Source organism: Astyanax mexicanus, chromosome 16 (genome assembly GCF_023375975.1).
Source record: "Astyanax mexicanus isolate ESR-SI-001 chromosome 16, AstMex3_surface, whole genome shotgun sequence".
Classification (NCBI taxonomy): domain Eukaryota; kingdom Metazoa; phylum Chordata; class Actinopteri; order Characiformes; family Acestrorhamphidae; genus Astyanax; species Astyanax mexicanus.
In genome coordinates this window covers 36,552,402-36,566,701 of record NC_064423.1, presented here as the reverse complement: position 1 = coordinate 36,566,701, position 14,300 = coordinate 36,552,402, and the positions used below count along the sequence as shown (strand labels likewise).

At 40.6% G+C, this 14,300-nt stretch overlaps 2 protein-coding genes across 2 annotated transcripts in view; both read right to left on the bottom strand.

The window, feature by feature from the left end:
• rpl13 (ribosomal protein L13) overlaps positions 1–14,300 on the bottom strand; it is a 127,781-nt gene that overhangs the window by 62,701 nt on the left and 50,780 nt on the right. The gene's annotated exons all lie outside the window — the stretch shown is intronic.
• Positions 1–14,300, bottom strand: part of cpne7 (copine VII) — a 108,388-nt gene that overhangs the window by 62,613 nt on the left and 31,475 nt on the right. Inside the window, exons 4-5 of the mRNA XM_022670070.2 lie at positions 12,101–12,175; positions 5,231–5,305 (exon numbers count right to left, since the gene is read on the bottom strand). Coding sequence (XP_022525791.2) covers positions 5,231–5,305; positions 12,101–12,175 — 150 coding nt within the window. The remainder of the gene's footprint in view (positions 1–5,230; positions 5,306–12,100; positions 12,176–14,300) is intronic.

Below are 14,300 nucleotides of genomic sequence, written 5' to 3'. Positions count from 1 at the left end.
ATAAAGGCTTTTTTTGGTTATATTTGCAGTGAATTTTGGGAAAACGTATCGTGATGTTAAGAAATCAGCTTGTAAGCTCACACTGTGAGACAAGCTCACACATGTTTGAGGGCTCATTCGCAGCTCGTTTGGGCAGTTAATCGGACATCGCTTCCCCTCATACACTGCACGACAAACAATGCACGATGCTAAAACTAAAACTCACAATGTCCTACTTGCTTTACCCTCTCAGATTTAGAAACCTGTATGGTGCACAACTTTATTTCAGTGGGAAATAAATGAATAAATAAACACATCAGCTTCGCATCAGCATTCATGAATATGTAATGTGTTGGCAATGTGTTCGGAGTGAACGATTCCCGGCCCCAGAAGAACAGAGAGGAGCCTCCACTGGAGAACAGGGCCACTATGATGTCTGTATCCCTGGGACGCCTCGAGGGATTTGCTGGTGGGAATCTGAAGGAGCAGATCTGCAGATACTTGTTCTTTATTTAAACTCTGCATGTGGTTTAGCGAGAGCGAGTGCAAGTGAGTGTGAGTGGCATTCCAGGTCGCGAGAGCAGCAATCTCCGCCTGAAGGTCTGTACGTGGGCGCTCGCTGCGGATGCTCGCATTTAAGCTGCCCAAACTGGAGACACTTTGCCAACAAAGCAAGCAAGCGGCGCACTCTCATATTCTCACGCTCTCGCGCTCTCTCTCACTCTCACTGTCGCACCGCAGGTTCCAAACAGCATCACCGACTACCCAGCTCGGCTGCTGCTTCTGCTGGTATGCCGACAAATCAGCGCTAGTGCTGGACTAGCTTGAAATGAGCATGATCAACAAACTCCCACAGATATCGACACGCTCGACACAATGTCGCCCTACGCTGCTTGAATCAGCAGCATCTCAAAAAGAGGCGGAGCCTGACTTCACATGTATCGGAGGAGGCATCTGCTAGTCTTCACCCTCCTGGTGTTGGGTGTTGGGGCATTACTAGTGATAGAGTGATAAGGGGAGTCCTAATGAGTGGGTTGGGTAATTGGCTGTGCAAATTGGGTAGAAAATAGAAATATTTGAGATAAAATTATTTTTAAAAAAACATATGGCACTATTGAGTAACCATTTTTTTAAACAAATCAGAATATGTTTTATATAACAAATTCTTACAGTAGCACCTCTGGCTTAGATGACATTTTTTTCTGGGCTGCATTTTCTCAGTCAGCTTTATGAGATAGAGTCACCTAAAATTCAGGCTTTCAGTTAACAGCTGTGCTGCTGAACTCGTCAAGAGTTAATTACTTGAATTTCTTGCCTCTTAATGTGTTTGAGAGCATCAGTTGTAAAGTTGTGAAGAGGTAGAGTTACAGGTATACAGCTCTACTTGAGTAATGGTCTAATCCATAACATGAGAAGCAAGAACTACTCAATTAAGCACAGAAGAAAAAATTATGATAAAAATGGCTCTCATCAGGACTTTCACAGGAAAGGAAGAGCAAGAGTTTCCTCTGTTGTACAGGATACATTTATCAGAGATACATTTTGGCAACAAAACAAGCAAGAGTTGCACTCTCATACTCTCGCTCTCTAGCTCTCTCGCACTCTCTCGCGCTCTCGCCGTCGCACCGCAGGTTCCAAACAGCATCACCGGCTACCTAGCTCGGCTGCTGCATCTGCTGGTATACAGACAAATCAGCGCTAGTGCTACACTGGCTTGAAATGAGCAAGATCAACAATCTCCCACAGATATCGACATGCTCGACGCGCTGTCGCCCCACGCTGCATGAAATAGATGCATGAATTCAGAATGCATGAAACAGCGTCAGACCAAAGAACAAAAACGCTGCGTTTCGCAGATTACCGCTCCGAACAAGTGTGCCCTCGGGCAGAGAGTGCGAGTAAGAGCGGGGGGAGATGAAGGGGTAGCGAATGAAGAAAGGAATGAACGCAAACAGAAAAATGGAGACAGTAGAAAAGAGGAGGAGGAAGAAGGAGGGGGAGAGCGGGAGAGCTGGAGAGGAGGAGATCAGTGGAGAGAGTGGAGAGTGTGGGAGGGCGAGGTTCAGATGGTTTCAGTACAGTAAAGCACTGTTACAGGTAGAGGAACACCTGAGGAACTGCAGGGCATGATGGGTCTCTGCTCAGGCCACAGTGTAGGAGTTACTGCTGGCACAAACAAAGACAACCAGACACCTTCCTGCTCTAATAGCACAGCCCCCTGCTGCCCTCAGACCTGCCAGAGCTTTTTCCAGCTGAGAGAACTTCCTGTATGAATTCATAGACATGAGCTGCTTCAATCTGCGTTCTGGTCTGTATTGTTCTTACATTTTCATGCAATTATCTGAATTTTCTACTCCTTATATTAGGGCTGCATGATATTGAAAAAAAAATTAACATTGCAAATGTTCTTTTTTTTTGATGATATATATCGCGATATTAAACAATACAGGGCCCATGACGTCACCAGCCCCGCCCCCACCAACATGCTGTCTTGCATCTGGACCAATCAAGAGCTGATTCAGTGCCGAGCGCCTCTCAAAACCAGAGGAAAACAGCAAAACAACAGTAATCAGCCCTTTATTTAAGCATTTAAAAGCTTTTTAAAAAATAAATAAGAGCCTTTTTTGGTATTTAAAAGTGTAAATTTAGCTGTAACTGGAAATATCTTCAGCTTTCCACACATGCCCACGTTTACTCGCGCTTCTCAGGCAGCAGCAGCCTGTCACTCACACAGACACAGAGACAGCTCTGTGTATCTACTTATTGTGTCAAGAATCAAACACTGCAACATGACATGTTTGATTTAATTGCTTTAAGTGACATTGCATGTCCTGCGATATGACTATTGTGCATGCGCACATTGCAATGACAATGCTTAAACAATACATCAAGCAGCCCTGCCTTATATTTAAAAAAATAGCCTCGTTACTGCTATTTCATTTCAGCTCGTTTTCATTCCGGCTTCACATCGTTCAATAAAACCCCTATCCAGATAAATCTCTCCATCCAGATAAGAGTGAATCTGATTGTGATTGGATGTGGAGAAGTACAAACATATACCATTCCAGCTCTCTATTGGTTTATACTGTGATCCATCAAACCTGCACATGTCACGCCCACCGCCCCCCCCCCCCCACCCACACTCCAGCAAGAACATAGCAGACGTATGTAGTTTAGTATGAAGATGATCCGTGCAGAGAGTCAAGAGAACTCCAGATAAACTCCAGTCCTACTAAAGCTTAATATCTTTAATATATTTACATTCTACTAAAATACATTCATTTACAATGAGCATATATGCAGCTGAAACTTGCATAGTGCATCCCAAATTAGCATTTTAATAATAGAACATGATAATAATGTTCCCATAATTTTCTAAGCACTGCATTATAGTAGGCATATTGCAGTATTCATATATTCTATAAGTATTCTCAGTCATTTAATATAGTAGTTTTATATTTTATAGTAGTCATGTATTATTGTAGCTCCTGTTGTAGCATTTACAAACAGGACCAGGCAAAAGGTTTTTTACTATAAAATGTTCTGCATTTGTAGATTAATGTCAAAATTAAAGTAAAAAACATATGGACTTACTTAGTAAACATATGTTTTAAATTTTAGATGCTTCAACATAATGTCAGGGTGGACCCAGGCAGGGAGACGAGGAGACGGACGCAAGTGCATTTAAGGGGAAATTTAATAAATAAATAAATAATATAAATAACAAAGAAATAACTAGACACGAAATAAACCAAAACAAACAAGAGAAAATAACAATATAAACAAACAGGGAGGCTAATGAACAAAGAACTAAACAGAGCTAAGAACATAAACAAGGAATAAACAAGAAACTAGAATCTAACAAGGATAACTGAGAAATAAACAAAACTAAACAGGGCAGGAATATATACAAGGAAAACAACAAGGAGCTAAACTAGACAAAGGATAAATAAACTATACAAGGCAAGGGAGGAAACAAGGGAAATAAACAGGGAACTATAGGAAACAAGAAATAAAAAAGAAATAAACAAGAAGATATAAACATGGAACTAGGGCTAGGGCTAAGGCTGTAATTACAAATAGACACGGAGAGACAAACATCAGGGGTCAGTGCAAAGACCGACGAAGACAAAGTGGCACAGGGGATCTATTTATAAGAACAGGAAACACACTAGAAGTGGAAGCACCTGGGGAAGGGGCGGAGCTACAAATGAGACACGTGGTGGAAAACTACTGAGACAGGAGACACAGAGGGGCACAGGTCACGTGGGAATAACACACAGGCACGAGGACAGACAGGAACAGGGCGAGGACGTGACCCATAACTCCTCTTGTCTAGATTAGACAATCTTGCACATTTTGGCTGCTGGATTTTCTCAGTCAGTTTTATGAGGCTTTCAGTTAACAGCTGTGCTAAACTCATCAAGAGTTAATTACTTGAATTTCTTGCCTCTTAATGTGTTTGAGAGCATCAGTTGTAAAGTAGTGAAGAGGTAGAGTTACAGGTATACAGTGAAAAGCACTATTTGAGTAATGTTCTAATTCATATTATGAGAAGCAAGAACTACTCAACTAAGTAAAGAAAGAAAAAAATAATACTTAAAGTAATGAAGGTCAGGTAATCTGAAACATTTCAAGAACATTGAAAGTATCCTCAAGTGCAGTCACTGCAAAGACCATCAAAAACGTTATGATGAAACTGGCACTCATCAGAGTTACCAGCCTCAGAAACCGCAAGTTAACAGCTCAGCAGATAAGAGCACCTAAACGCTGCTTTACAGAGTATTTTGGTTTGTTTAACATTTTAAGTTACTACATGATTCCTTATGTGTTGCTTCATAGTCTGGATCACTTCAGTATTAATTCACAATATCAGAAAATATATATTCTTATAGTTATAGTAGATATTAATGAATGAATATGTGTCATTTTGACTAAAAGAATCAGCTCATTTTGCTTCCCTCATCCCTGCCAAGCTTACCAATCTTACTAGAGAAATTCTATTTTGCCTATAGTATCCAAGCCAAAAGACGTTATGTGGAGCTAATAGTCAGGGATACATTTCCTCATCCAACACCAACGCTAATGATGCTAATTACTTTCTAATTGTGGTTCATAAACATTAATCAGAATCTATTAGGAGTCCATAAACTGGCAAAATCAGCCTGAAGTAAATTGCAGTGAGCAGGTGCTCACCCGTGAATGGAGAGAAGAGAATAGAGCTCTGGATGAAAGAAACACATTATCTTACCTTATCGTCCAGCTTCTTGGCACAGAAGCAGAGTTCCACGTATCCATTGTTGCCAGAAATCTCCTCAGCATGAATCTGGGGAAATAACAGAGCACTGTATTTAATGTTTGCTGTGTTTGAGTTTTTTTAGCTGTGAGCCATGTGGTGGATTTGTAGTCTGGTTTATACAGACAGTAGCTCCAGTATTCTGTTCATAAAAACTTGTACAGTAGGTTTACTTCTCCACATTATAGCTCTCTTACATCATCCAATCAGATCAAACATTTTAGAAAAGGTGGCATCTAAAAACATGCAAAAGCCATGTACTAATTCTCTTAATTAATTGTGGCTGTGTTTTGGGCTTACCATGAAATAAACCAATCACCAGTTGCCAGTTGTCATTCCTTTTAAGAGTGTGCAGATATGCTCTGACATTGGCACGTTTGTATCTTAACAGTAAGGTGCTTTTGCACATCTCAGCAGAGAAAACTGACCTGTGTGTTCATGTTATGAAGGTACACCAGCAGGTCACTGGCCCTGTGTCTTGAGTGTGAAGAAAGGTATGGACAGGTGACTACTGACTGTTGTCGGGGTTTAAATCAGTCAGTGGCGCACCTGTGTTAACGCCACCAAGATAGAAACACACCAGAAATTTACCTGAACACACCTCATTTCCAGACCACCACATCCATCAGTATAGATTTATTCCTAAACTCAGATGCTATTTTAACAGCATGGACGTGAAGGCATGAAAATAGATTGCCGATGGGGTGTAAGATAGGAACGAACATCGCGACCCGCTTGCGCAGAATGTACGATAGGCCCTCAGGCATGATCACAATTTGATCAACAACTTTTTTCCAGTTTTGCATTCACATTTTATCCAAAATTACGCATGAATATGAAGATATAACTTTTTTCCTGTTAATTATACAGTGTTTAAGCTACATTTAGTGATATTTTAGTTCCGTTTAAAGGTATAAAAGTTTCGTATAAAAGTGTATGGGTGTGGCTCAGTAATAGGTGTGCTCAGTCTCTATACAGGCTCTACAGAAAGAATTATACAGTAGGGGGCGCCAAGTGGTCAAGTGGTCTAAAGGCCTGCCAATGTCAGTATTAAAACAAGCTGCATGGGACGAACCGCTAGCTGATAGCGCCCTGGGTTAACGGAACACTCAGGTTTCCTCAGTCTAGCGCAGTCTAGTGGTTAGCGGCTAATGCTAATACTGCTAACTCAGCCTTAGTACTGGAGAAACTTCACTGAAAACTCACTGTTAGACAAAAATTTGAAACTCTAAGCTTACTCTAAATAAACGGAAGCACTTTACTCACCCAAATAAACAGTTTTCAGGAGATAAATCTGTGTAGATTAACACACAGTGCTTGTTTGACTTTAAAAGAAAATGTATTTATTTTAAGAATTACAGTTTTGTTTACTTATGTGCTTTCCCCAGCTTCCCCATTAGAAGGGAAACATGGCGACACCCATGCTCACTTCGATGTAGGCATCCTTACTAGTGTTGCTTAATGTAGCTTATAATCTGGTGTGCTTTATGTATCAATTCTACCAATCAGGTATTAAAGAGCAGTAAAGCCACTCTGCTGAAGTACAGCGTTATAGTGGTGAGTTTTCTTTCAGTGAAGTTTCTCCAGCACTAAGGCTGGATGTAGCAGCATTAGCATTAGCTGCTAACCACAGTGCTAGCTCTTTTGCTGCTCAGAGGTGAGTATTTAAGACTGTAGTCCATGTGTTTACGGTGTAGCAGCAGCTGCGTGGGACAAACTGCTAGCTGATGGCAACCTGGCTAACCGAAACATTCAGGGTTTCTCAGTTTAGCGCAGTTTTGTTTACTAAGGCGCTTCCTCATTAAAAGGGAAACATGGCGACATCCTTGCTCACTTCAATGTAGGCATCCTTACTAGTGTTGCTTAATGCGCCTAATGTAAAAATTCTTCCAGTCAGGTATTAAGGAGCAGTAAAGCCACTTCGCTGAAGTACAGCGTTTTACATGGGCGAGTTTCCAGTTAAGTGAAGTTTCTCCAGCACTAAGGCTGGGTGCAGCAGCATTAGCATTAGCCGCTAACCACAGTGCTAGCTCTTTTGCCGTTCAGATGTGAGTATATTGGACTGTAATGTGATGTATAAAGGCTGGATTTTATCCTGTCTGTTTATAAAATAATTATACAAGAAAAAAACGAATGTCAGTAACTTCAGACAACTTTTTAGGAACACATTTAAGGAATAAAATAAGATGCAGCCGCAAACAACACAGTCTTTTCCATGCTGTAAAATTATAATGGCAGACAGTTACAAACGCCTCATTGCCCATTACTACATAACGTTTCTTTATAGAACGAGAGAAGGCACACTCAGTGGATGCCCTTGGCAGTTTGTAGGATTTTACATGGCTGTGAGGAGCTGAGTTTTTAGGTAATAAAGTAATTATGTCAGCGGTAAAGATCTACGAGCAGTGTGAAATTTAATGAGGGAGCCCTCTGAGTCCATAGGTCATGCTGGTGGGTGTTAAAAAGTCAGTAAAAGGCCACCTGTCTGACACGTACTCAAGTGAAAGCAACTGCAACTGATGAGCAAGTAAAGCACTGTGTGGGTGGACTGCTCTGCATCATCTTCAGACTCGGAAATAAGCAAACAACTTTTAGCACAACGTATTTTACGCTGTTCAGCTCTTTGGTGTGTCTAATTGAAGGAATCCAGTTTTAAATTTGATATACTATGTGAAGTATCACCTTAGGGGACAGCTTAATAACACCCAGAACATAGTGATCGATAAACAAAAAATATGACAAAGACAATATGCTAAAACATGTAATTGTAAAATTGTATTGTCAATTTAAAAATGTCAGAATTTGTAGAGGAAATTCAGAAAAAGTCCACTTCTAACAGGCCAATGAGAGCGATAAAATGTCAGTATTTCAGAAATGTATTACAAAAAAGGTCATTTTAGGTCAAATAATTTTGTGATGATTGGACATAGAAATGGGAAGCACAGTGGGGCTAAGTGATTAGCACCTTTGCCTCCTGGTGCTGGGGTCCTGGGTTCAAGTCCCTATCTGGGTGAAGTTTCCATGTTCTACCCATATCTGCATAGTTTTTTTCAGGTGAATTAGATACCCTAGAGCAGGGGTGTCCAAACTTTTTTTGTTGGGGGCCAGAAGGAGAAAGTCGCACTCTCTCCGCTTTTAGACTCTTTTGCCCCGTTTTTCTGCGCTAGAAATGCGCACCCTCTCCGCTTTTAGACTCTTTTGCCCCGTTTTTCTGCGCTAGAAATGCGCACCCTCTCCGCTTTTAGACTCTTTTGCCCCGTTTTTCTGCGCTAGAAATGAGCACCCTCTCCGCTTTTAGACTCTTTTGCCCCGTTTTTCTGTGCTAGAAATGAGCACTCTCTCCGCTTTTAGACTCTTCGGCCTGTTTTTCTGCGCTAGAAATGCGCAGTCTCTCCGACTCTTTGGCCCATTTCTGACACCTAGCGTTCAAAGTTTGAATCTCACATTATAAAAACCTGCTTAACAGCGGGCCAACTTTCATTCTATTTCTAAAATACCTCACGGGCCGCTCCAAAAAAGGAAACGGGCCGCAAATTGCGGCCCTAGAGTGTATGTGTATGAATATGTGTATGACTGTATGCCCAGATATAGCTTTGGTACTCTTTCCTATGTCAATGACTTGGTCAATGCCTTAGTGCCAATGCAGATGGACTGTTGTTTCCGGTTGAGAGTATGGTGTGTGTGATTGGCTGCCACTTCTCATCGGGGTGTGCTGGTTGAGTGTTGAGTGTAAATGATTAGGGCTGGGAATTGAAGTTCGATACCAAAAAGGCACTGACCAAAATGTACCCTGAGAAATTATAATACAGCAAAAAGAATCTAGTCTGCCAGACCTAAAAACCACACTACACTATTATTACTGTAACTCACAATAACACAGGGAATTAGCGTGATGCATGACTGTAATGAACTTTAAGTGATTGACACCACTAATATAAATATAATTTAATAATCTAATGCTAATATTTCTTAAAAATACATTTTAATAAACACTGAAATGCATCTAGTAATATGCCTAGGGAAAAATATTTGTAGTTTAAGCAGTTAAAGCAACGCTGTGTTTTTTGTTCTTAATAAAGCGCCACAAATAAACATGCTCACTGTTTGTTCCAACAAGATCCAAAAGTACAGTATCCTATAATGGTGACAGTATGAGAATGAGATTACTCATGTCCGCTATTTAATCAGGATTATACAGGTAGCTGTTAAGCCTGCTAGGCATTACTGCCTGTCGCACCTGGTATGGAATTCAAAGTATTGTATCTGTGTCATCATTAAAAATGTTAAAACAATACCCAGCCCTATAAATGACTGTATGTAGAATGTCCTGGCTAGAAAGGTGCTATATATGTAACTTCTTCATCATCATCATTATCATCATCATCATAATCATTAAATGCTCCTAAATTACATTTTACACAGACTTCCTTTGAAAGTGAAGATTTTAAGTTTGTTGTTCTCCTGTATATAAAATTTAAAGCCATTTTGAAGAGAAAATGCTTAAGAATTATATGCCAGTGTACTGCAGAGACGTCTATACAAACTTTTATATAAACTGGGCCAATGGTCTGAAAAGAACTTTACCACTGCAGCAACATTTCTGCTATCACAAGCAGCAGAAAATCTCATCCGAGCAGAGCCCCCCTCCCTCCCCTCCTCCTCTCCTCCTCTCCCCGGGTCATTTTAAGCCAGGAAGGGAAGTCAGTAGAACTGCAGCTTCAGCCGTACTTAAGCACAGAGTCCACGGCTTTGTACAGAACTGTTATTTTACAAACAACACAGAACCTTAAAGAATCTCTCATTCAGATAATCTGCTGCGGCTGCAGGAGGAAGCCGGGTGGAATTCTGCGCGGCAGGAAGCTTCCCGGTCGAGCCGAGTCGGAGATAATTGGAGCGATTCACCTTCTCCGCCCGTTCTCTCTGAAAACACCCCGACTCACATTCATATCTATTAACACCTTAATTGAGGGCTTCGGAAAAGCACCTCAGCCCACTGTGTTCTCTTTGAATAGTGCGCCGGCCTGACAGATGGTGTTTGCTCTTTTTTTTTTTTTTTCCCGACTCCCAACCTCCTCTTCATCTCTCTCTCCGCACGCCTGAGGTATTTCAGCCTATTGAGCCCTTATTAAATGTTTTGTTTTGTTTTCCATTCGCAATAATCTCCTCGCGCCGATGAATAAATCAGAACTGAGCAAATTAGAATCACAAGAGACACAAAAACGCACCTAATGACTTTACCTCCGCAGAAGACAATGAGGTAATGAAAGCACAGAGCATAGATCGACACACACCGACCAAGCATAACATTACGACCACCTGCTTTTTACTTTATTATCTGTTTGTAGCACTTTGTAGTTGTGTAATAGTTACAGACTGTAGTTCTGTATCTGTTTCTCTGTATAATTTATTATTATCCTCCTTTCACTCTGTTCTTTAATGGTGTATGAGGTGTTAGCAGAGTGTGTTGTAATGATACAGTGAGTGGATCAGATACAGCAGTGCTGCTGGAGTTTTTAAACACCCCAGTGTCACTGCTGGACTGAGAATAATCCCCCAACAGCATACTGAGGGCAATGTATTTTGGGCAATGTCCTGTGGGCAAAATTCCGTGGGCAGCTTCTTCTGGGCAGTGTGTTTTTGAGCATTGTCCTGTGGGCAGAGTCTTGTAGGCAGTGTCTTTTGAGCAGTGCCCTGTGGGCAATGTCTTCTGGGCAGCATCATTTGAGCAGTGTCCTGTAAACAGCGTCTTTTGAGCAGTGTCCTGTGGGCAGCGTCTTGTGACAATGTCTTGTGCTCAGCATTATGTGAGCTGCATCCTGTGGGCAATGTCTTGTGGGCAGCATCCTGTGGGCAGTGTCTTTTGGTCAGCTTCCTGTGGGCAGCATCTTTTGAGCAGTGTCCTGTAAACAGCATCCTGTGGGCAGCATCCTGTAGGCAGCATCTTTTGGGCAGCATCCTGTGGACCATGGTTTGTGGGCAGCGTCCTGTGGACAATGTCTTGTGACATGAGCCTGTGGGCAATGTCTTGTGGACAATGTCTTGTAGACATGAGCCTGTGGGCAATGTCTTGTGGGCAGCATCCAGTGGGCAGTGTCTTTTGGGCAGTGTCCTGTGATCAATGTCTTGCAGGCAACATCCTGTGGGCAAATTAGCAGAATCCTCTGGACAGCTTCTTTTCAGCAGCATCTTGTAGGCAGCGTCCTGTAAGCAGTGTTTTTTGGGCAGAGTCCTGTGGGCAGCATCTTGTAGGCAGTATTCTGTGGGCAGTGTCTTTTGGACAACGTCCTGTAGCTAATGTATTTTGTGCAGCATCCTGTTGGCATTGTCTTTTGAGCAGTGTCTTGTGGGCAGCGTTGTGAAGGCAGTGTTATTTTGGGCAGTTTCTTTTAGGCAGTATCCTGTAGGCAGTGTCCTGTGATCACTGATGAAGGACTAGAGGAAGACCAACATTGTAAACTGTGCAGCAACAGATTCAGAACTTCTGCCTTGACTTTCCTTTATCTACAAGTGGAGCAGCTTTTAAACACGGTGTTTAAAAACTCCAGCAGCACTGCTGTATCTGATCCACTCACTGTACCAGAACAACACACACTAACACCTCATACACCACCACCATGCTAATCAGTGCTAATCACTGCAGTGCTGAAAATAATGACCCACCACCAATTACCCAACAGGGTAAAAAGAGGATAATAATAATAACAAGTATGTAGAGAAACAGATACAGAACTACAGTCTGTAATTAGTATACAACTACAAACTGTCCTATATGATCAGTGGTAAGTGAAAAGCTGTATTTGAGGACAGAACTAAAGTTTAACTCACCGTAATGGTAGATTTTCCAGCATATTTTCCATATTTCAGCAACAGAGGCTTCACCATCTTTTTCTGAGCCACTATCTGTTGGACATATAAAAGCAAAACATGCTATTTGATTAGATTCAAACATAAAAACATAACTTTAGTGTTTTACCAATGCTAAAAATTCTCAATGAGCAATTTATTAGGGGCATTAGTTAATTGGTTGACATTCGGTTTTTGTCCATATTAAATTATTGTAATTATTATTACTGTATAATTGTAATTATTTATTACAGAACAGCATTGGAAATGTAGAAATAAAAAACTGGAGCTGTATTATTATGCTGTAAATAAGCTGTTAGCAGATAGGTCTGTTGTGGTCATGAAGGGATGCGCATGGTCAGCAACAAAACTAAAACGGCTGTAACATTTAAGTGGTGCTTGATTTGTGTTTATGGACCCAAACTGAGCCAAGAAATCATCCCCCGCACCATTACATTACCTCTTGTGCAGAGCAGGCTGGATGCTGTTATGGATTAAAGCTGCTGGTGTGCCAGGAGATCAAGATTCAGCAGTAAGTCCAGCCAATCTGGCACCAACAACCGAGCAACGTTTAAATTCACTGAGATCATTTTTTTTTACTCCCTTCTGATGGCTGAAGCTGCTGACCTGTACCTGCATGCTTTTAAGCATTACATTGCTGACACATGATTGGCTGCTTTACAATGTTCACTCAGCACTCACTTCACTTGAAAAGTTATTATACCACAGTTAGTTCCGACTCTGCAATAAGATTGGCTGAGATGCGTTTTATGAGTGACATTATCAGCCAGTAATGCACTGCAACCGAAGCTCTTCATGTATTACTCCGCCACATACAGTACAGGTAACCTAGCAACAATGCAGCGCTTACAAGCCAAACGCAAAGCACAGCTACAAACAGAGCAGCAATTGAACTATTTTAACTGGTGGAGTGTTTATAACCAAACAGATCGTATTTTCTCGTCCTCTTTAACTTAAAATCTTGCAATAAACAACAATAATTGAACTGTGGTATGATCTCAATAATTCACTCGAGGTTTGTGTTATAATGTGTATTATTGGCACTGCTGTGCTGCAGTCGTAGGTATGAGTGTATTATCTCGTGTATTATTGCTTAACTTTAGCCTTTGCTTTTATTTCACGGCAACAGAATAAGATTCATTTACAATATAGTTCATGATAGGCTGTACTTTAAGGACATAAGTGTTGGGACACCTCATCATTCATTTTCATTTTCACCTGTTCCTTTATTGAGCATTAATAAGCTCAGAATGTTGGATAATCACCAATCAACCCACCTCATCCCCAAATCCTCCCTAAAGCACTGGATGGAGCTCCAACATTACAGAGAACAGAAACGGCCTTATCAGATTGTTCAATTAAACAAAGATGAAAATGTCTTATATACAGCTCTGAAAAAAAACATAAGAGACCACCTAAAAATGATGAGTTTCTTTGATTTTACCAAATTAAAAACCTCTGGAATATAATCAAGATGAACGATCACAAGTCATCAAACCAAACTGAACTGCTTGAATTTTTAATGTTATGATAATGTTTTTGACTGGTAAATGAAGATGCATTACTTTATTGGGGCAAAACAATAAATCATTTTTATGTTGTTATAAAAACTTGTTGTATAATGTGTTACTTCAAATCTCTGTTTTTTTGGCAGTTATATGCCACACCTACAGAAATTCATACTACACTAAATAAAATATTTTGCAGTAAGCATTACTAAAGAATTTCTAAATTAATTCTACTACTATTAAGTAAATAATAAAAGCCGTGGGAGAATGTGGCGCTACATTGTTGTAGTAAAATTATTAAGATACTATTAAGATACACTGACTGAATATAATTGTGTAAACGTGTTGCAAAGTAACATTTACTCAACAATTTGTAGTTAAATACACTGAGAATTACGAGTAAATATTACTTAAATATATATTCTGTTAAATTTACTTTCTGTTTTTTTTTTTTTATATATCATTTTATTTCTAATTTTTCCCATTTTCTCCCCAATTTACACGGCCAATTACCCGACCCACTCATTAGGTCTCCCCCTATCACTAGTAATGAGGAGGGTGAAGACTAGCACATGCTTCCTCCGATACATGTGAAGCCAGCCACCGCTTCTTTTCGAGCTGCTGCTGATGCAGCATTACTGAACAGCATCACA